Consider the following 20,965-nt stretch of genomic DNA (forward strand, 5'->3'; position numbering starts at 1 on the left):
TTTGGGTTTAGGTTCCGAAAAAATTTCTTCGCATTCTTTTCGTATTGGGGCTGCTACAGAAGCGGCCCTGCTAGGGTTGGATAACTCTGTAATTAAGAGGTTGGGTAGGTGGGACTCTAACCGTTTTAAAACTTATGTCAGACCGCGTTTGATGTAATTTGTATGTTATGTTAACATTGATTTCTTTTCAGGAAAGCGTCCAATAGTGGTTTGGATAATAGGCCATTCTTTTGTATTCTGGGCACATCTGAGAGCTGCGGAACGATGCTATGGAGAAAATTTGGGGTTTGACCCTGCATCAATCGTTATCTACTGGATGGGTATAAGGGGTTTAAGTATCTATAAACTAAAAGATAATATTTTGGGTTTTATGAAATTGTTTCCATGGCCTGATGTTTTGATAATACATTGTGGGGGTAATGATATTGGGAAGGTAAGGTCTGTACAGTTATTAATGGATTTTAAAGATGTTATTGAACAGTTAAAAAATGTTTTTGTAGGCACTAAGTTAGTTTGGTCTGAAATCGTTCCTCGTTTAATTTGGTTAAATCATAGAGAGTTACGCGCCTTGGACAGAGTAAGGCGCAAATTAAATAGAGCGATGGAAAAATTTATGGTTATGGAGGGAGGTTTAAGTTTCAGACATTCGGAATTGGAAGGTGGATGTGAAGGCTTGTACAGAAATGATGGTGTTCATTTATCATTTATCGGTTGTGACATTTTTAATTCAAATCTTCAGAGCATGGTTGAGAAGGCCGTGGTTTTTGTGGAATGGGCCACAAATGGGTTTTAGTATCCATTTGTGGCGGTTGGGGTTGTTTCAGTGGTAGGCCGACCGGCTTTGGGGCAGTCAGCCTTGTTTTTTAATTTATTAACTCTGTGGTTTGGGCCAAGAGTTGTGGTTATTTATGAAGTTGATACTAAGTTATTGGTTGAGTGTTTATATGGTAATTTTGTTATAAGCTAAATAAAAGACCACGGCCTTTGTTCATCCAAAAAAATTGTGTCTGTGTTTATTTATTATCTGGTTACATTGTAATACACCATACAACCACATGAAAAAACCCTGTGCAAATAGCACAGGGTTACATGTGGTTGTTGGGGAGAGCTGTTGTGTGGAAAGGGTTAACTTGCCAGGGGTCAAGTAAAGGACAGCCTGGTTTGGGTTTTGCATGCGCTCGCGCCGCTTAGTTTTGCCCGCCTTTTTTGTAAAGAAGGTTCTGGGGGCGGCTCCCGCCGCTTAGTTTACCTCACGCCGCTTAGTTTGCCTCGCGCTGCGGCTAATATGTTGCGCTCGCGGACAGCTCGCGCTAGGATTTGGGCGGGATTTTGCGCTATATAAGCGCGTCCCTGAGGCGTTCGTCACACTACCCCAAGCAGCGTTAACAGACTGCACTGACCTTAATTGCGTCTGGTGAGCGGCGGTTTTCAGCAAGGCTTCGGGGTGGCAGCATGGAAGAGCTGCTGAATTGTCGCCCGCCCCCCCCTTCCCCTGTTCTATTTATGTATATGTTATTATGTATTTTTATATAAAAAAAAAAAAAAAAAAAGAAAAAATGTATTTCATGTCGTGGCTTTTATTGGGGTTAAGTTGCTCTCTGCAAAGAGAGTGAACATTGGGGTTGTTTCAGTGGTAGGCCGACCGGCTTTGGGGCAGTCGGCCTTGTTTTTTAATTTATTAACTCTGTGGTTTGGGCCAAGAGTTGTGGTTATTTATGAAGTTGATACTAAGTTATTGGTTGAGTGTTTATATGGTAATTTTGTTATAAGCTAAATAAAAGACCACGGCCTTTGTTCATCCAAAAAAATTGTGTCTGTTTATTTATTATCTGGTTACATTGTAATACACCATACAACCACATGATTACTGGGGCTACATCACCATTTCTGTTAATTCTCTATCCACTCTCTCGCCAAACCATAGCCATTATCTTTTCTGTGAGATGAAGCACCTTAAATGTTTTACGCATCCTGCCAATTCAATGAGGATAAACATCTAAGGCTGTCTAGGGTGCCAAAAACCTGACAAATGTACAATAAATACGCTCAGAAGTGTGTGTGTCCAAGTATCTACTATATCTGCAAGTGGTGGCTTCCAAAATCCAATCCAGAACCAAAGTGCACCCCCATCCATACCTTGGCACACAATACTGAAGACCAAGCTGATATGGCTCACTAACAAAAGCAATGTAATTAAGTTTGTTGGGGGGGGATGGGTATCACTGTCCCTTTAAACATCTCTAGCCATCTCAGAATAAACATTAAAATTCATCTTCTTAAGACAGCTTGTTACAGAAACCAAATGGGCTTCAAGACACAAATACCTACATAATACAGACATTTTCATATACCATGCTGCGTGTAAAGCAGAGGTGTCAGGGACCTCGATTACCGTGACTTCCAAAAATAGATTTTAATTACTCCCTTACATTCGTAGTCAGAACGAGGAGGATTTAAAAGCACTGATTAATGCCAGGAAGAATAGATTATCTATTACTTGGAGAGAAAAAAAATGCTTGTCATGTCATGACAATTATTTTCGCCGTAGAAAACTATTATAGGAATAAATGTTACGCGCCCGCGTCGTCTGACAGCCGCTGCTCCAGCCCGAGTTACTTACCTTCTGTCTTCGCACCTACTGCATTTGTTTTGATACATTGTCAGAATTATTTTTACAGTTAAACATTCTTAATTCTTCTTAGAAATATGAAGCAACCTTACCAAGGATCACCATTATATTACTGATGCCGAGACAAAACATATATCCCAACTCTAACATCCAAAAGCATCATAAGGCATTTAATACTCATTTTCTTTCATTTCCCACGATCCTTCAGGTGAAAATCTCATTGGAATGCTGTAGTCAGTCCAAGCAGGAACTTGTGAGCCGCTTCGTGGACTTTTACCTGTATTGTTTTAGCAGACTGCGCATCTAGTGCTAGAGATTAACTGTAGTCAGGGGCAGGCTGACAAATGTCTCCCGAACTGGTCCAAAATTCCTCAGACGGGCAAACCCGACTTGGCCCACTCATGAATGTGGGTGTGCAGTCAGGTCATGTAAAGTGGCATTACACGACCCCGTGGTAACAGCGCAGGCTGTTATGAGAGCTCCAAGCAAGGTAAGGGTGTGATTGATGAGTGAGGTGTGAGTATGCTTTAGTGTATGCTAGATTTTATTTTTTTTCCTGTTTATAGCATTGTGGAATACAATGCCACTATATATATATATAAAAATAGTAAGTATGTCAGAGGGTGTGTGCTTGTGTATGTTATGGGGGGGCACTTACTGTAGTTGTACCTGCCCCTGGGAAAGAAGATGCCATCTCTTCTGAGTGCTTCTGTAAAGCTACTAACTGAAATAAACTGCAGTGTATTTACTAAAGTAAGAGCTGACAGGAGAGTTTGCTGGAGATTTGTGGTTGCAACTCATTGATATACACTGTACATTATGAAGGCCCTTCTCCAATATGTTTCTGGCGCAGGATGAGTCTCCTCACCCACTGAATTATGCATTATACAGGGCCAACTCAGTCCTTGCCGGAGGAACCTGCCTATATTGTACTTTATAATAGATATAGGAGCTGAAACTGCAGCTCTTGCCAATTCTTTTTAGTGAATAGACCCCATTTTATTGTGATGTACATGCAACAGGAAATACAATTAAATTTAATTGTATCGGATTACATTTTTGGTTTATTATATAGAATGAGAGTTCCCCTGGAAACTCCAAATTATGTATAAATTTATAAATTTGCATGTTGGGACCAGGTGTCCTGTGAATGTTTAAAAGGATATGAGAAACCGTATGCCATGGAAAGTGCCACGACTTCAGTTGTGGTTTTATTTTAAACAAAAAAACAAACTGAACAAAACAGGAAGAGGATTTAACTATTAAAAGGAAAAGTGCCAGGTAGCATAGCGTATATAAAACATTAAAAAGTACCATAATAATAGGTAATCTCTAGAGAATCAGGAGGTGTTGGGCAACAGTGTAATTCCACACGATTAATGGTTCCGTTTTCGGATGGTACCATCACATAATTGATGCCCCTGAGGCCTTTTGGCAACTCTGAAGGGGCAAGAAAATAAGTGAAGCCTTTCAGTGGATATCACACACCTTTTAATGATTCTTATTTATTCTCTGTGAATCATCCTTAAAAATGTGTTTTATTGCTCAATATATCATTACCCGACCAGCTTTTTTGTGGTGAATTAATGGATACCTTCTTACGATGTATCGCTGAGAATCCTCGTGCATTAGAAAGTTTATGCTTCATATGATCAAATAAAGGTTATATACTTCCCATGTATACATTTCATGAAAGCATTTTGCAATTATAAAAGGGACAGCATTTTTCTAAATTTGTTCATCAGGAATCAGTAAGGGTCAATGTGCTGGCATCGCTGATCCCTGTCCGGGCACTAATCAGTATTTCATTTAGAAACGCCGCCATTAGGTTTCCTGGTGGTTGTTTCACACCTTAAAGCATGCGAGCCTGCATGGATGCAGTCATTACAAGAGGGAAGACCCCCATCCGAGTTTCAGTTAATCAGGATCTTGATGCAAAATATACTGCTTTGTATTACGAGGTGTCCAACCTCCCTTCCCTTAACCTGCATCCCGAAGAAAACATTTGCCCTCCTCACTTACGAGACCTTGGCTTCACCGACTTCTCCACATAACCCAGACAGACACTCTTCCTTCCATTTCATTCCCCCACAATCTGCAAATAGAATGTTATGTTGCAAGAGCAAGTCTTCCGTTTATGTACCAGTATGTCTTAACATGTTATTCTTGTTACATTGTATAAAATTAAAAATGTAAATGTTCTGCTATCGTTTAACTCAAACTCCCATGATAACCCTGGCTGGTTAAGAATCATAGGCATGGAAGGTCAAATTTAGACTAGGGGGCCGTGTTAGTCTGCTTAGCCACTCTGCTCAAACTATTCTGTTTCATTGGTTTGTTCAGTAGAATGCCCTTTGATATAAAATTATGCTCCGCTTTTTTGTTTTTGCCTAAACTGAACGGTGATTTACTTATCTGATTTTTCCACTGGAAATTATGCATTTTGCATCACGTTACTTCCATCTTTGAAGCTTCCGTTCTAACGATGCTCGTATATACCTTCAATTTTCTTTGCAAATTGCAGAACTGATCTAATTTTGGAAGCCATTTAACAAACGTAAAAGGCTTTTACATTTTCCGCTATTGTACTGAATATGTTTTGGCCATTTGCGTCATTTGGTTTTAGAAAGGCCAAGAGATAAGGAAAACGTAAGCTGGAAAGTTCAAAATGACATTATTTCTACAAATGACATTTTTACTAGCACTAGAGAAAAGATAATTCTATTTAATTTTCTTTTGTTTAAACAGAAAAAAAAAAATGGCTCTTGCGACAATCGCTATGCAATAATTCCTACAGTATACTGATGGCACGCTATGCACAATAGTGACCTTCGCGATTTGTACATGCAACTTTCTGAACACATAACATCAATAATGGTTAGTATTTAGTTCTTATGGAAACCATAATTTATCTTGGGGTTAAGTTATTCTAAATGAAGTCACCTGTTTTAAAGCAGCGATTGCAACCAAAATTCTCAATTTTGTGAGAAAATATTGTAATAGTATAGTATTTTTTTATTTATTTTTTAACTCCATACTCAATTCTCTTCCATTGTTCCTTAGTGATGTATTGACTTTTGTTCTGTCCAAAAAATTTAAATGGAGTGACAAGATTATTTCATATAGACCCATGGCACCTAATGTTGCAAATTTATATATGTTGGTCATTATGAGTCATTGGAGATCCATGCAGCCCCCACAATCATATTCTTTTACAGATTGCGCGGAGGCACAGATTCATAGATGTCATATTTTAGAGGGCCACAGAAAAACTGGATTTTCATATGCATGTCAATTTTGGGTGGCTTGAAGTTTACCATTAAGTAATGTCCATAAAGCTGTTTTTTTTAATCCAGACTTTATTGCAAAGCCATGGCAGTGAACTCGTTTTGCATTTTTCCTCCAGCGATTTCTCCATTTTGCACCAAAACATCCTCAAAAGTCGAATACAAAAAAAGGGCCCATCATTTATGCACTGATCTTTTAAATTGCCTAACAAGGGACTGATTGTTTGCTGGACAGATTTATTCAGAAGGAATAATCCGAAGATGTGTTACAGAACAGAAGGAAGATTGCATGAGTACTCCCATTTGCAGTTTATTCCCCTAAAGAAATAGGGGTCAGATTAGATCATTTTTTTTTTCTTAACACTGGCACTTCGGCATGAGACTAGGATTAAAAAATACGTCTAGTAAACCAAGTACAGCATATAAAATGTAACCTTCAGTCCCATATAGACGTACTGGTACGTCCATAAAAACGCATCTCAAGAAACATATGGACATACTGGTACGTCCTGACATTCTGCCGCTACACAGCCTGGACTCTGCCCGTCAGCAGAAGCAGAACCATACAGTACATAGAAAACACAAAAATTATAAAACCCTTACATCCCATTGCCCCAACAACATCGAAAAGGTATAACCCTCCTGCAACTGTTCACAACCCCCAAAACACGTTTTATATAAGTATAAAAAAAATACTACCCTATAGGGTACTATATGTAAGGGACGGATACAGACGTCTAGAAAGGTATTTCTGTAATCAGGAGATGCAGCTAAACAATTTTGGCCGGGTTTCTCTGCCGTAACACATACCCCTGTGCCAAAAATCCAAGCAACACAGAAGTGTTGGTAAAAAAAAAAAAAAAAAAAAAAAAAAAAAGCTCAGGAAATTATTTCTGCTGCCACATTTGACAGTGATTGGTGGCCAAATAGCTGCATGAAGAATGTCCAAATACAGAAATATATACTTGTGGGTATTTTAGGTTTGTTTAAAATTAGAGTTGCAATCCCATCATACCTAATGTAAAAAATCTATGAATAATGTACACCTTATAGTATGTTCCCTATAAGTGCTAGGTAAAGTATGTAAATTCTATATAAATAGGTATTTCCAAAAGCAGGACACCTGAATTGATAAACTTGGAGGGGATTTTCCATCACTTGACCTGACCTAATTTTGTGAGGATTTAGAGGGGAAAATATATAAAGTTTTCTTTTATTTGCTAGTTTTTGCTAACTTTCTCATCCTAAATTTTCAGCTAATTATCTAACTATGGTATCAAGAAAGCTCTCTCTCTCCTTGAAAATACAATATATAGTTCACATGGGTACACTATTTCGCAGGAAAAGAGAATAATCGCTGAACCGACATAGGGCAAAAATGACAAAATTGCTCCAGGACTTGAGGTACCAAAAACCCCTGAGACTGAAAGGGTTAGATTAAGAAATGTTTACATTCAGAGATCTTACACCAGTTTCTAATCATAATACTTGGCTTCCTTAACCTCCTAAAAGAAATCTCAAATGTGATCATTGCAATAATCGTTAACACTCAAAATACCAAGTTACTCATATACTGTCAATCGTATTAACAGACTATTAATTGTTCAACCCCATTTTAGTTAGCTCGTGCTCAAATATCTATATTGGATGTACCCAAGAGAGCTTTACATGAACGCATCGCAGAGCATGAATCTTATTCAAAATGTTGCTAAAAATTATAAGTAAGGGAAAAGTTGAACACTATAGCAATTCATCACAATGCTTGACATGGTTCCCCAGCCACATTACGCTTCTATGGCTTGGAACCTTTCCCGCTCGCTCGCGAGTACAGATGCTGCTCCGCCGAGAGGCCTTTTGGAGCTGCGTGCTCTAACAAACGAACATAAACCCTGAGGGTCTCAATAGGGAGTTAAACCGGCCGTTGACTTTATAAATCTATTGATTGATATATTTGTATGTTGTCTTGAATCTGAATTCTTGCGCTTTTATGCACGTTCCTTCCATCGATAAGCAATGAGTACACTCCCTTTGTTTTGTAATTGGGTATAAAATCACGGTTGAGTTTAATTTTGTTCTTACCTTGATAACGGCTCTCTTTGCCGAAACTGGTGTTTTGGATGACTAAAGATCTTATCTGTTCAAGTTCCAGATGGCTTTTTTCATCTATTTTCACCACTGATTATAAAGCTGTTACAGTGAATTCTATCGCAAGTTCTTCAGCGATTATCACTTTGCAGATATATTGTTAATCAAACAATAGACATGTGTATCCATATTGTAACACGGCTCCTCAGTTGGTTTCAAACGCTCACTTAGTTGAGTGTTTGTCGTTGCTTCCCTTCTATGTTTCACATCAGAAATACTCTGAATAGCTGGTTTGCCACGCTTACGTCCACAACCTGGCGCGGTCTTAATTGGCAGGCTAGTGTGCCGGGACGCCGCTAGATTAGAAGAAAATGCTTTGGGAGCATGTCAATGCGCATTCATTTATGCAGTAAGGATTTTGAAAAATTTCCTTCTTGATACATATCAAAGAGACAAGGAACAAGGCAAGTCTGTTGGAAAGGTCAGAGAGAAATGAAAGCGTGTGATGGATGCCAGCAATAAAACAAGGCAAAGTGAGACGGATGGATAGGTGAGGACATTGACAACTGCCAGAATCAACTCGGGGGAAATAATAAACCAGAAATACTGCCAGAGATAGTACTCAAACATTACATAGCTAAAAATAGGTATTTATTGTGTATGGATATATATTCAATAAAAACCAAGGAGTTTGCAGGAAAACCTAGCGTGTTTTGTCAGGAAATTCTGTGGAAAGAAAGGGATGACTGAGCAGATTTTGCTCATTTCTTAAGGTATAACAGGCATACTTTCTTTATTCAGTTCTCTCCTTTTATATGTCTCCTTTAGCTCTACTAAATTAAACGTTTTAGCTGTCATCTGTCCAGGCCCTTGGTCGCACTCCCAGGTACAAATTATTTGCTTTATACAACGCCATGATATTCTGCAGTGCTATACAATGGGTAAAAATCTGTACAGCTAATGAGCATGCAAATGGCAGCAACCCTAGTATACCCGTCATAATGACATGCACTTTTTTCTCCTCTCCTTTATTTGTTCTTACACCCTTTTTCTTTCTCCTTCAATCCATTCACGATGCACTTCATTGCAAGCCCTGTTCGGCAAGAATTACATAGGGACAAAGTATTTATTTGTAAAATTCATCGAATTTGACGGCGTTATATTGTTTCGTTTGGAAGATAGTGTTTAATAACAGGCACAGGGACACACACACACACCAGGGCCATATTTAACATGGAACAAAAAGGAAGAGCTTTCCTTGGTCCAGCATTAACAGACTCATGGCGGGTGTCCTTTGGGCCCCCTCAGAAGCCTGTAGATGTGAAGGTACATGCAACCACCGGCTTCCTCGTGACCCGCAGGAATACAATGTCATATCCTGGAGTCCAGCATTAGGCATGACGCAGACCATAAAGGAGGAAACGTTAGCAGAAGTCTCCTGCAGACATCCACTCAAGTACAATTTGGGTTGGATAGAGGGCACATGGGGAAAAGCTTGCCCAACACCCCAGTTGGTATGAATATTGTCCTGATTTTATGAGCAAAGCGGCTGTCATTTTCAGTTATTGCCAAGTTATTTTTGTTGGTGCTTACCAAGCGTAGTAGGAAACTGCAGAGCTGTTAGTTTTACCTCTCAATGTGGCACGTTAAGTACATTTTTGTGTTGACAGAGAGCCGACATGAGCACACTGCTCAGGTAGGCTGGCTATTGTTCATTATTATGCAAGTAACACAGGCTAAAGATAGTGAGGATAAGTAAAGTAATTTCGCTTCAGCCATAATATTTAGGAACTAGTTTATATTCATTTGTAAGAATAGAAAGTAAAAAGGAAATTAAGCCTGTGTGCTTTTTGTTCTATGTACACACAGGCTGCAGACTCCTGTGTGCTAATATGCTCTTTTGTTTGTTTATTGAGGACACATGAAAGCAGATTATTTAGGCTAAAAATAGAGCTGGCACTGCCACCGGTGCATGACTAGACATACTCCCTCCCGATGCAGATTCAAGTCTTCGGTCCTGCGCAATGTCTCCACACCATAATGCACTTCCTAGCATCATTCCTTTTATCTTCATGGAGTTCCCCAGTAGTTCTATCTTAGCTCTTAAGCAGATATTCATAATGACCCTTTATAAAGTTGGTGACAGGAAACTGCAGCTTTCCTGCATACCCACGCATTAGTGACAAAGTAATCACGGAGAGTGGTTATGAGTAAAATACTTTTATTTATAACCACAGTTCAGTGTCTCAAGGGTAGTTGTATTGAATAAGAGCTTAGTGCTTGTGTGTGCATTCCCTTAGCAATAAATTACTATTTAATCGATCAATAAACATGAATTAGGAATTATGGATTGGGATTCATGGTCCATAAAATGTGGTAATGGGAAAGGATATGTCAAGTCTTAGGTTAACATTGTACCCTAAGATAAATTGATTACTTAATACTTGAAAAGTTAAAATCAGTACACTAATGCCTGGAGGATTTAGCAAAGTGATGTTTAAAATAATCTTCCCTGTTATTGTACCAACCAGGATACTGTGCAAAAAAGTTCACCAAAAAAAGAAGTACAGGGGCTCACTGGACCAGGCTACTCAATGAGGTGGGAACACAGCGGGGTCACGTAACAGTGTTACATGTTTACACCCTGCAGTAAAAGTCAGACTGCTTGTGCAGTATGCGTGAGCAGCAAGAAACAAAGATGCGGGTGAGGTAAAGGGGTGAGAGAGGAAGAGTGTAAGTATGTTAGAGGGTGAGTATTTGAAAGTGTTAGCATGAGTTTGCATGTGTCAGTGCATATGTTAGTAACCTGGGACAAGAAGGTGCCAGCCCTCTCCTGACAGCACACGATGTGCAATATGTTCTAACAACTTGTTTCCGAGCACTTCAATCTTACAAAATATACACGGTCCTATTTTTTTTTTTACAATAAAATATGGCCACCATGGTGTATTCTGCTGCTGGGACAATGTAGCTTATGCTTATTGGTTAAATCACACATTATAAAGATGTTTAGATCTCATTGAATTCAATGTTTGTTTTGAACTTGAGAATATCAACCCAGGTCTATGGAATGTGCCCTGTCGTAAAGCCTTTAATTAAAAAACAAATACTAAAAAAAAGGTGTAATAAATCCAGGTGTAATACATAGCGGGCTGTCCTACCTGCCCTTCATGCCCCCTCTTTAAAAATGTGTGCATTGAGTGCACTGAGCTAGGAGCCACTATTTTTACAATCTAGTGCTGTGCTTATGCCCCCCACTCTAATCTTCGCTAACTCGAAGAAGCCAGAAAGAAGGTAACAGCAGTGTCACGCCAACTTGTGTAGTACATATGTGGACTTGCTACACGGTAGAGATGGTATGGCCAATTTCAGTATGAGAGGGGTTAATTTGATTGTATATGCATGCGGTGCCAAAAAATCTTAAAATAATTTGTCTTAAAGCTCAGACTACAACCAGGGCCCTCTGCAAGGTGTGAAGTCTTACAGTTGGCGTGCCTCTATGTCTACTTGCCGAGTGATCCACCATATGCCTGTATCCCCTCATAGACAACTGGATTCCTTGATATGGTAAGTGACCACTAGCAGTCAGGAAAACCATTTCATATCCAGGTCATATCCAACACATACGTCAATAATATTGTCCATTTGTATTTTTTCTAGCTACTATATCTTAGCCCAATATAGTAGACTCCTTATACTGCATATGATAAATAACAGAATTGCTCAGTCCTAATCACCCAGCTGGACCCCCATACTAATAAAAGAGGGACTGACGTCATTTGCCTCGCCATAGTCAGCTCAGTGACCCAAACTATCAAAAATGACAGCCTCCGTGAAGTTTTACGCAGAATGTGAAAATAAGGTTATCAACGCTGGGGGGGGCACTCTTGTATTGAGTACTGAGGTTTATGAAAAGTATTTTTCTACAGCTTCCTAGAGTTGATGTTGCAATCACTTTGAATATTGTACAATCGTGTTAAATTGAAATACGGGACCAACTGAACTCATCACCCCATATATCAAGATTTTAGAATCATTTTGTTTGTGAAAAGTAATGCACCTCTCAAACACTAAAAGCTAAAAATCCCGGCAAATGAAGTGTTTCCAAACTCAAGCCAAGGAAATTAATATAAATCAACAATGAAGCCTTGGAATATATTTATTTTTCAGAAATTAAACTGTCCCCAGTCTTTCCAGTAATCGCAAACAATCTCAGCCAAGATCAAGATGAGGAAAACGGGCAGCCTACACAAGCCAAATGGTTCTTATCGGCTGTTAAACCGCTAAAACCGACTGTCCTCGAATGTAAAATAGCCGGTGTCTGAGAGAAGTTAATTGAAAGTATTAGGATTGCCACCTCGTAAATTTGAGTTTTAAAAAAAATAAATAAAACTGAACCAGAACTAAATTAGGCGACTGGGCAAAACACCCGAGTTAATGAACTACATTTAAACTACTTTTAGGGGCACTTAAATGCATTTTAGTGATGAGCATCCCCTTTAAATTAACACTTTCCCCACTTTCCACCTTTTCCATACACTGCCCATCTCTTTGGCTCGTATAAGATATGCTTTACTAAATGCGCATATGCAGAGCATACAGCTAGCTCCAGGAGACATAAGGTTTTTTCATGTATTGGGTATTTTAAAATATAATTTTGCTTGCATAGAGTCAACATGACAGACTAGGACCAACCTATACAAAGCAGGCCCTGCTCACAAGCTTAGAGGATAGGACTTTGTTATGCATTCTTTCTTGCTAGGTAATTCATTTTAAGCTTATAATAGGATCAAGCAGGGAGCTTATCCTTCAGCACAAGCAGGACACACCGCGCTCTACATTTCTATACGCCTTATAGTCATTATTTTTCGGATGTATGACAGAAACCCCATCTCTCCCCCAGCATTTCTTCCCTCATAAAAATTGGCGCGCCGCACACATCGTTTATAAGCAGTCTGATGGGCGTGGTCTAGTAGCTTCCCCACGCCCACTCGTGGGAATAAACTACCGAAGAGATTGCTTCCGGCGCATGCGTGCTGCAGCCCTCGCTCATCGAAAACTGTCCCCGGATACCGGAAGTATCTCACTTGATGCCGGAAGAACTGCTTGTTGATTAGAGAACGGCGTTTGGGTATGAAGGGCGCCTGAATAGCCGGTAGGCAGCTGGATTACCTCACAGCGCCCGGGGGCACCTGCCTGGGTAGTGACCTGCCTCCGGCTTGGCGAATTAGTTTCCGTGTTTATTGTGTCGTCCTAGACTTTTGTATTTCCTTCCTGTTATAAAAAGGGACCCGTTTCCACAATGCCTGCAGGTAAGTTTTTGGAAACTTGTATTCAGGTGAATAATTGTTGAGTTTTAATAATATTAGTAGGTGACGTGTTTCTAATATACAATGTGTGTTCTCTGTGACAGGGAACATAATGCTTTTACCTGCTTTGTATTTATTAACATAATTCACAGGATGAACGGCTTTGCTTTATTTAAAACCCATATTACTGACAAAAAAACAACCCAGATTTAGATTTTTGACATATAATTCCTAGTTTAATTAACTTTTTCCATTAAACCTTCTGGATCACCGGTTTTCTGATCCGAAATCCAGTTTTGTGATGCTGTAACTGTAAGAAAAGTTCAAACCATTAAAGATCAAGCCGTATTACTACGGTAACTTAGTCCTTAAAGTCGCCCAACTGATTGGCAAGAACCCTTGCTGCCAGCAAAGCACACTAATTATATAAAAAATAAAATCTCACCGTGGGACTCTTACTCTTGTTTAGCGGATTAGTATTCATGTGTATCACTGGTCACAAGGACCTGTGTTCCTGCAATAACTACTGGCCACTGGCTGCAAAGTGAGCAGCGGTCTGCATAAAACATACCTCCCTATAACACACAGTGTAGGGATGCAAAACTGGGCAGAAGACAGATGAAATAATAAAATAGTTAAATAACAATAGTGTATTCTATGCATCATAATTTATATTTGTATGTTTCTATTTATTACACTACAAGGCACACGCCAGCTGTGATATGCACTTAATGCGTGTGATTGTAGGTGACTCGTTCTGCAGAATCTCAACAAATGCGTTTGCCCTTTTCCGTACTACCCAACGAAATATCATGTAAGCGATATACCTCCGCTCACACCTAGCACTCTGCTGAATGCTGCTTATGGGGGTCTGTGTGGACCCCAGTGCGCTTGTGTAAAGTCTTACCATTGATGTCAGTGAGAGCCGTTTTCTGCCACTGATTGGCTGTTTAAGCTGTCAGTTGATGATAGAATACTCCCGTTAATTTCATTGAAATTACTGCACTGCCACTGATTGATAGCTTAAGCAGCCAATCAATGGCAAGAAATTTGATAAGGCAGAAAGATGACTTTGTAGAATGGCTGGTAAGAGATTTTTCTCCAAAGAATGCATATTAAAGTACTCCGAGGTTTGAGTTACTCACACTTACTACTTTATTATGCGTTCTTTTGTTAGACCCTTTAAATGGTGCGCTCTAGCCCTATTTCCATGTATGTTGGAATCCAATTTGCATGGACGCCAAAGAATTTTCCTGCATGTAAATCTGTGCAGGCATTCTCTAGTTAATGGAGTAATAGAATTAGACTGTCCGTTTAACTCTCCCCGGCTGCCTCTACAAAAATTAGAGCTTCTTGCACATGATTTTAGTCGGGGAGCTATAAAGTATTAGGACTAGCAGCTGCCAATCTCAATCTAAACATTAATATTAGAGAGTACATGCAAAAGCATACTTTAGAAAACTTTGTGCTTAACTTTTTCTGGTTTCCATACAAACAGGCTATGCTTCTATGCAGTACAGGATATTGGGCATTAAAATTAAAAACAATGGGTAGGGGATAGACTGTTCCTTTAACCCCTTCAGTCCCCTATGGACGTACCGGTACGTCCTGCCCTCCTACACATCCCTGCCGCTACACGGGGGATCAGCCTGTCTCCCCCCTGACATCAGAAACCAGCATCGCACGAACGCCAGAAAACTGTTACTGCTGACGTCACCCGGAAGGTCATCGGAGGACAGGATATCCCCTGCAGGGTCTGTCCAGGCGCATCTGGGATATCCGATCGCTCTGATGAGGCACAGACACTGTGATCTCTATGCAAGTCTGTGGGGACTTGCATAGAGGTCAGTGTGATCGGTGCGGGGGGATCGCAGGGAGGAGAGTGAGAAACCATATCTCTCACTCTTCATCCCATCACAGGGGTCTACAGCCTTAACAGTCATACTCATTTGGATAGAACCAACAGAACTTCATTATATAAATGTAACAATCTAAAAAAAAATACATTGTTTCTCTTCTCCACACATGGCAAATAAAGAGCCTGGTGCACTATGGTCTGCTTTAATGGCTTGCGGAAAAGAAACCGATACCACTGCCTCTAGCGACCATTAGAAGGTTTAGAGGTTGAAGCTACACGGTGATCATGTGACACGGTCACTTAGCGTGTTTGTGCATTTGAGCAATTAGCATTGTGTGTAAATAATATGTATATATTTAGTGGGATTGTGCAGAAAGATGTCAGATATATAATGTAAATATATTGTGATGGGGTCACCGCAACTACAGTGGTTGACATTTGCGATTCCATTCCTGACCCATGAGATGAAATGGTGTTGGATTCATGTTTACCTATGGCACGTGTGGGGTCTCCGGTTTGATAAGGAGAATGCTGTGTTAAAATACACAATGACACTTTTATTTGTTGAAGCTGTGCTGTGGCTGCTTATTCCTTCTCTGTCTATCTTGGCCTCATTGCCCAGCCTGGATCCACCGAGGGTTGGAAGTTTGTTTACCGCTGATGGTCTCATGCGTTGAGCTCCTGTATCTCTAGTGGGCCACACGCTAGACATCCCTGCCATAGGCCCTATATCTTGTGTTTTTGATTGCATGTATCTACTGAAAATGGTTTTTTTTTTTTTTTTTTTTTTTGGAGTCTGCACTTTCTTACCCCTGGGGGGTGCTTTTAGAATACATTTATGGTCATGAGGATGAAAACAATGACTGTACCTTTTAAAGTTGAGGCTAACAAATTATAACATAGCTTTACCAATTTGGATTTAAGCTCAAATAACCTCTGTTTTTTCTCTGTGTTATGCCTAATATGCTAATTGCGCATAATTGTAATCCTAATTAGCTTCTTGGCTGAAAAAAATATTGGCAGACGTAAATGTTACTTAGGGTTGACACTAATGCATTGCTATGTTCTGTTATTAGCTTTTTATTGCTGCTAATAGCTTAATAGTCGGGACAAGGCAACCAAATTTTTTTCCCTTTTTGGTTTGCTTTAATTTAAGCTTCAAAATTGCCGTACAACTAGTAAATAAACCCATTTCTTATATATATATATATATATATATATATACACACACACTTCTGATTATAGAGATATATAAATTTAAGCTTCAGAATTGCTGTACATAGTAAATACATTTCTGCTATTTATATATATATATATATATATATTATTACTGTTCAACGTTCCGTGAGCCCCTAGTGTATAATGCAGGTGCAAAGGGTATTTTTGCTGCATGCAAATAAGTGCAGGTGTTAACCTCCTATTTTTTTTCTCCCCTGCCTGCTGTTGGCGTGTGGTATTCCCAAGTACACACCTGCGGAATAGCGGAACTCGCGGCACGACTTCAGTGGGTGCTTAACTAGCATTCATGGGCAGCTTTTTGCTTCAGTAGGAGCAGGATATGCTAATATCAAATTAAAAAAAACATTTGCACGATGCTTTGACAGCTGCATATTAGCCATTTGTATGAGTTCCCGCTCTGTTATCTGATCCCCATCTACCAAACACCCCGGCTCCTTATACTGCCTGTGGGAAGCAATGGATTGGATCAGTCTTAATCACCCAGCCAGACACTGTGACTAATGAAAGCCTATGGATGAACAGACTTCATTAACATTGCCATAAAGCATCAGCTCAGTGTGGTGTTTTGAGCCAGGAAAGTCACCCTAAATATCACATGACTGACAGCAATGGCCGCCTCCAGGTCTGCAGATAAAGGGAGTTTATTGGAATAAAATCACATAAAACCGGGTTTTTCTCAGCTAACCTACAAATGAGTATCTTAACCCCTTCCGTACCGGCGTTCTCGTACTGCATCTTCCCTTGAAGACTGCAGTTTTATTTAAATATTTTAGTTCCGTGCTCGTGATTCGCTTGAAATCGATCACGTGCATGGAATTGAGGGGGGGGGGGCGGCTGCTACAGATCGCTGGGAACACCCAGCGGTCAGTAGCAGCCGCCCCTCGCGATCCCATCGTCCATAGCGACGCTGGATCGCGCATCATCAATGACGTGCCTGGTACGTCCCGGTCTGTGGGTGACACCGAACCAGGAAGTACCAGGTACGTCATCAGTATGGAAGGGGTTAAGTTGAAAGATATTGTATCCATGAGATCTCCCGTTTAGAGACTAGTTTATCTTTTTTTCAAAAGTTGTACATTATTTCGATTCTGCAGTGTTCCTGTTAAAGGTCTTGAGTAACCCGGGGCCCTTTCGTACATTATGCCATTGAAGTGTTAACCATCTTAATATCCATTAAGTGTTTTTGAATGTTTCTTCGCCGCAGATTATTCCAAGTGACTTGCACCTGTTAGGAGGATGATGATGGCGGCGGCGCTGGTTCTCTCCGCTGTTGAACGCGTAATGGAAGGAAGCATACTGTGTGCTGCATGGAAGCAGAGGCTCGTGTATTACAGCCTCCAACACGGACAGTCGGTTTAATCCTCTTAAAGGAAGAGAAGAAAATCTAAAGCACCATATGGTTTCACTAAGCACTAGCATATCATGATACGGTTCCATTTGATAGATCTCAGGAATGGTTATATTAATATATGCAAAGTCTCCAATCTGCCTAGATACGGTCTTTCAAATGGTCGCCCTCCTTTTAATTTTTTTTAAGAATTAAAAAAAAAAACAATTCTATATTACCATGATACATCTTAGGAGAACTTTTTGATGCTGGTTGGCTTTCCCAGCATTTGACGGCTATCATTGGGCCTTGTGGTTGTGCAAATTACCAGGGTGGAACAAGTCCCGGAAGCCAGGTAGCCGTGGGCTTTTCAAACTTTTCCTGCTCTTTAGTGCTGGTTTCCAGAAAATTAATGACTTAACAGAGAATAAAACATGCATAGAGTAATTGTAAGCAGTGGTTTCACTCACCGTTTGGGTGGCGTGGTTGTGGCTGCTACCTACGTCCCTCAATTATCCCATTAATAGGAATTATTGTTGGTATGACGTTGAGGGACCCTGCAAAGTACAAGTTAACAGATCATATTAATGGTTTCTACATCAATATGAAGATACTATTTTTTTATTCGATTTTTGAAAAAAGTGATGTTCTTTTAGGTATACATTTCCAGTTTTATTAGAGCATGGATGCCATAAGATACATTTTTCCGTTTCAAGCTGTGGGCTTAATGAGCCCAGGGAAATATTCTAAATGCCGACGAGTACAGCACATCCCGGCAACGTCCAACCCTTACTACTCCATCTATGTGGAGTCTCCTCCGTCTCTCGTTTTTGATTATTTATATCATTGGGGAAAATAGCTGTAAAAGCAGTCACTCCAATGCACAGTGTAATGACTTAAAGAAAAGAGCGCTACCTCTCTGTCCTACTCCTTCAGTGTGTAGCCCTGTACACGATACCCCTGAACACACGTCATGCAATCCAACCAAAACAGTACACCGTCTCCCTTTGAATCCAAAAATTTGGTAGATCAGTCTGTATTATAGGAACCGCAAAAACTCCTTTTGGATAATATATCATTAGGGATCCAATATAAAATTATGCTTTTTAAAAATACCCTTATACAAATAAAATGGTAAAACCGATGAAGATGGGAGCAGCCGGTGACTCAATATTTTCCCGTAACTTGACCCAAACCATCGCAAAGGAAAGGTCTCTGCGCTTTTAGCACCAATCGCCCCATATCAGCATCCTGGACCCAAAATGTGAGGCCTCCTCGGTGACGATGATGATATGGGTATCCCTCTAGGCATGGTGCGTAGGGATATCCATGTCTGGACTTCCCTCTGAAGCACTTTTGGTTGTCCTTTATGGTGGAGACATCTCACGCTTGGAGTCTACACTTTACAAGGAAAAGTTTATTACTGAAAAATCTTTGGGGGACAACTAAAATGTCAATCCTCCTTGTAAGAATTTGGTTTATTTTAAATTTTAGCCCTCTCTACCACTGTATCTGGCTTTAATGCGTGAGGCAGAATTACATCTCATTGTTAAGAGAACAGCTTTGTTTTCACGAAGACATGGCATCTTCAGAACACATTGGGTCAGAATTCAACTGTCTTAATCATCGAAATGCCACCACATTCCGCAGCTTTGCCAGTGTTTTTGACATTTCCGTCTGCAGAATTTTCATGCCCCGGCGCCCCGCTCATTACCTGCTTTGTCATATTCTCATGTTCCCGAGCCACGATTCACTCTTTAAATATCACCATGTAAAAGGAAGCTTTGGTAGGATTAGTGCTTAGAAGTGCTAAACGAACTTCTGATCTGGAGTGCGTCTTTGTCAAATGCTCTGCGATTTAGTTCCAAATGTCATTTTAACTTTGGTACAGTAAATGGCGTTTGGGTAATGGCAGCTGACTTTCTTGGTTGATGATTAAGCATGTGGGTAGTCATTATTTTATTAGAGCGTGACAAATACCGACACGTACAACAAGCTTTTCAGCATTAAAATGAAACTTCAAGCATTGTAACGTGATTTTGCTTTAGGAAGCTGAATGTTATCTGCTGGTATTTTTTTTCCGTAGCCTGACATGATTGGATATTTTGTTATTTCTTTTTGGTATAGATTTTTTTTGGAATGTACTACTGAACATCTCCATATCCTGATACCAGCCTTGGGCAAAGTTGTGTTATGAGGTCACCAGCGTTTACTGGGCAGGCACAACAAGATGTGGTCGGGAGCCACCAGACGCCAATGCCCCCTCAAGCCCTTTCTGCTTCCGGAAGCGGATGTGATGTCCGCCCGAGGTGCCAAGGGTCCAACTATACCCCGTTGGTTAGCGTGCTGCCCATGAGACTTCACAGTTTAAAAATATAACCATAATAACAAGGTTGAGAGCAACTTAACTTCCAGACGTAGGTCATCTTGTACCTGGAGGGATACCAACTGGACCCCGTTGACAAGGACCATGGAGACCGAAACGTATGCATGGCCTTGTTGGTTCCCTCATAGAGGGGAAATCTGCCTTGCATTACCATGGCCTCCATGAAATAGTAAAAATCTGCTTTATTCCAGTAATCGCACGTATTATCTCATATATATGGATCATTGGCCAGTGGCGGGATTTACTTTGGTTCCATTTTTATCCGATGGCCATCTCTATAATTGCCACCAGCACGCTATTTTATCAAAGGCTCGAGGCGTTAAACGTTCGCCTTCCCGACTTTCTGATTAACCAAAAGGCTATAAAATTATTTGTGTTTTTGTAACTAATTTTCAGATTTTTGACATGCGGGTATTCTCACTTTAAGTGATAATTAGAAAATCCGTGGGTTTTAGTTGGGTGAAATGTAGCCCTGTTATTGGCACACAAAAAAAAAAATAAATCTAAATTGGCAGCTGTTTGTTTCTTGCAGATCAAACATGTAGTTGTCCGGTCAATCTGTAATCAACGAATCATTCTACCGAAAGAAAATGAGATGCCCATTGAGTTTTTACAGAACGTTTCAGGTTTTTTTCTATTATTAGTAAAGGTTAGCCATATTTAAAAAAAAACAAAAAAAAAACACAATGTTCTTTTTTCATTTTACGGATCAATATTTCCCAAACTTTTTTCTTGCACATTTTTGTGTATTACACATTGTGTATATGCATAATATTTGTAATTTATTTATAATATTCTAGTAGAAGTCTGATTCTGTACACAATCAGGCTTACCACGTAGGCCAG

The 20,965-nt window shown here is 40.0% G+C and overlaps 1 protein-coding gene across 1 annotated transcript in view; it reads left to right on the plus strand.

Moving 5' to 3' along the window:
• The first annotated feature begins 13,093 nt into the window (after positions 1–13,093).
• Positions 13,094–20,965, plus strand: part of EFR3A (EFR3 homolog A) — a 56,538-nt gene continuing 48,666 nt past the window's right edge. Inside the window, exon 1 of the mRNA XM_053466171.1 lies at positions 13,094–13,313. Coding sequence (XP_053322146.1) covers positions 13,304–13,313 — 10 coding nt within the window. The 5' untranslated portion in view covers positions 13,094–13,303. The remainder of the gene's footprint in view (positions 13,314–20,965) is intronic.

The sequence above is a fragment of the Spea bombifrons genome, chromosome 5 (assembly GCF_027358695.1).
Source record: "Spea bombifrons isolate aSpeBom1 chromosome 5, aSpeBom1.2.pri, whole genome shotgun sequence".
NCBI lineage: Eukaryota > Metazoa > Chordata > Amphibia > Anura > Pelobatidae > Spea > Spea bombifrons.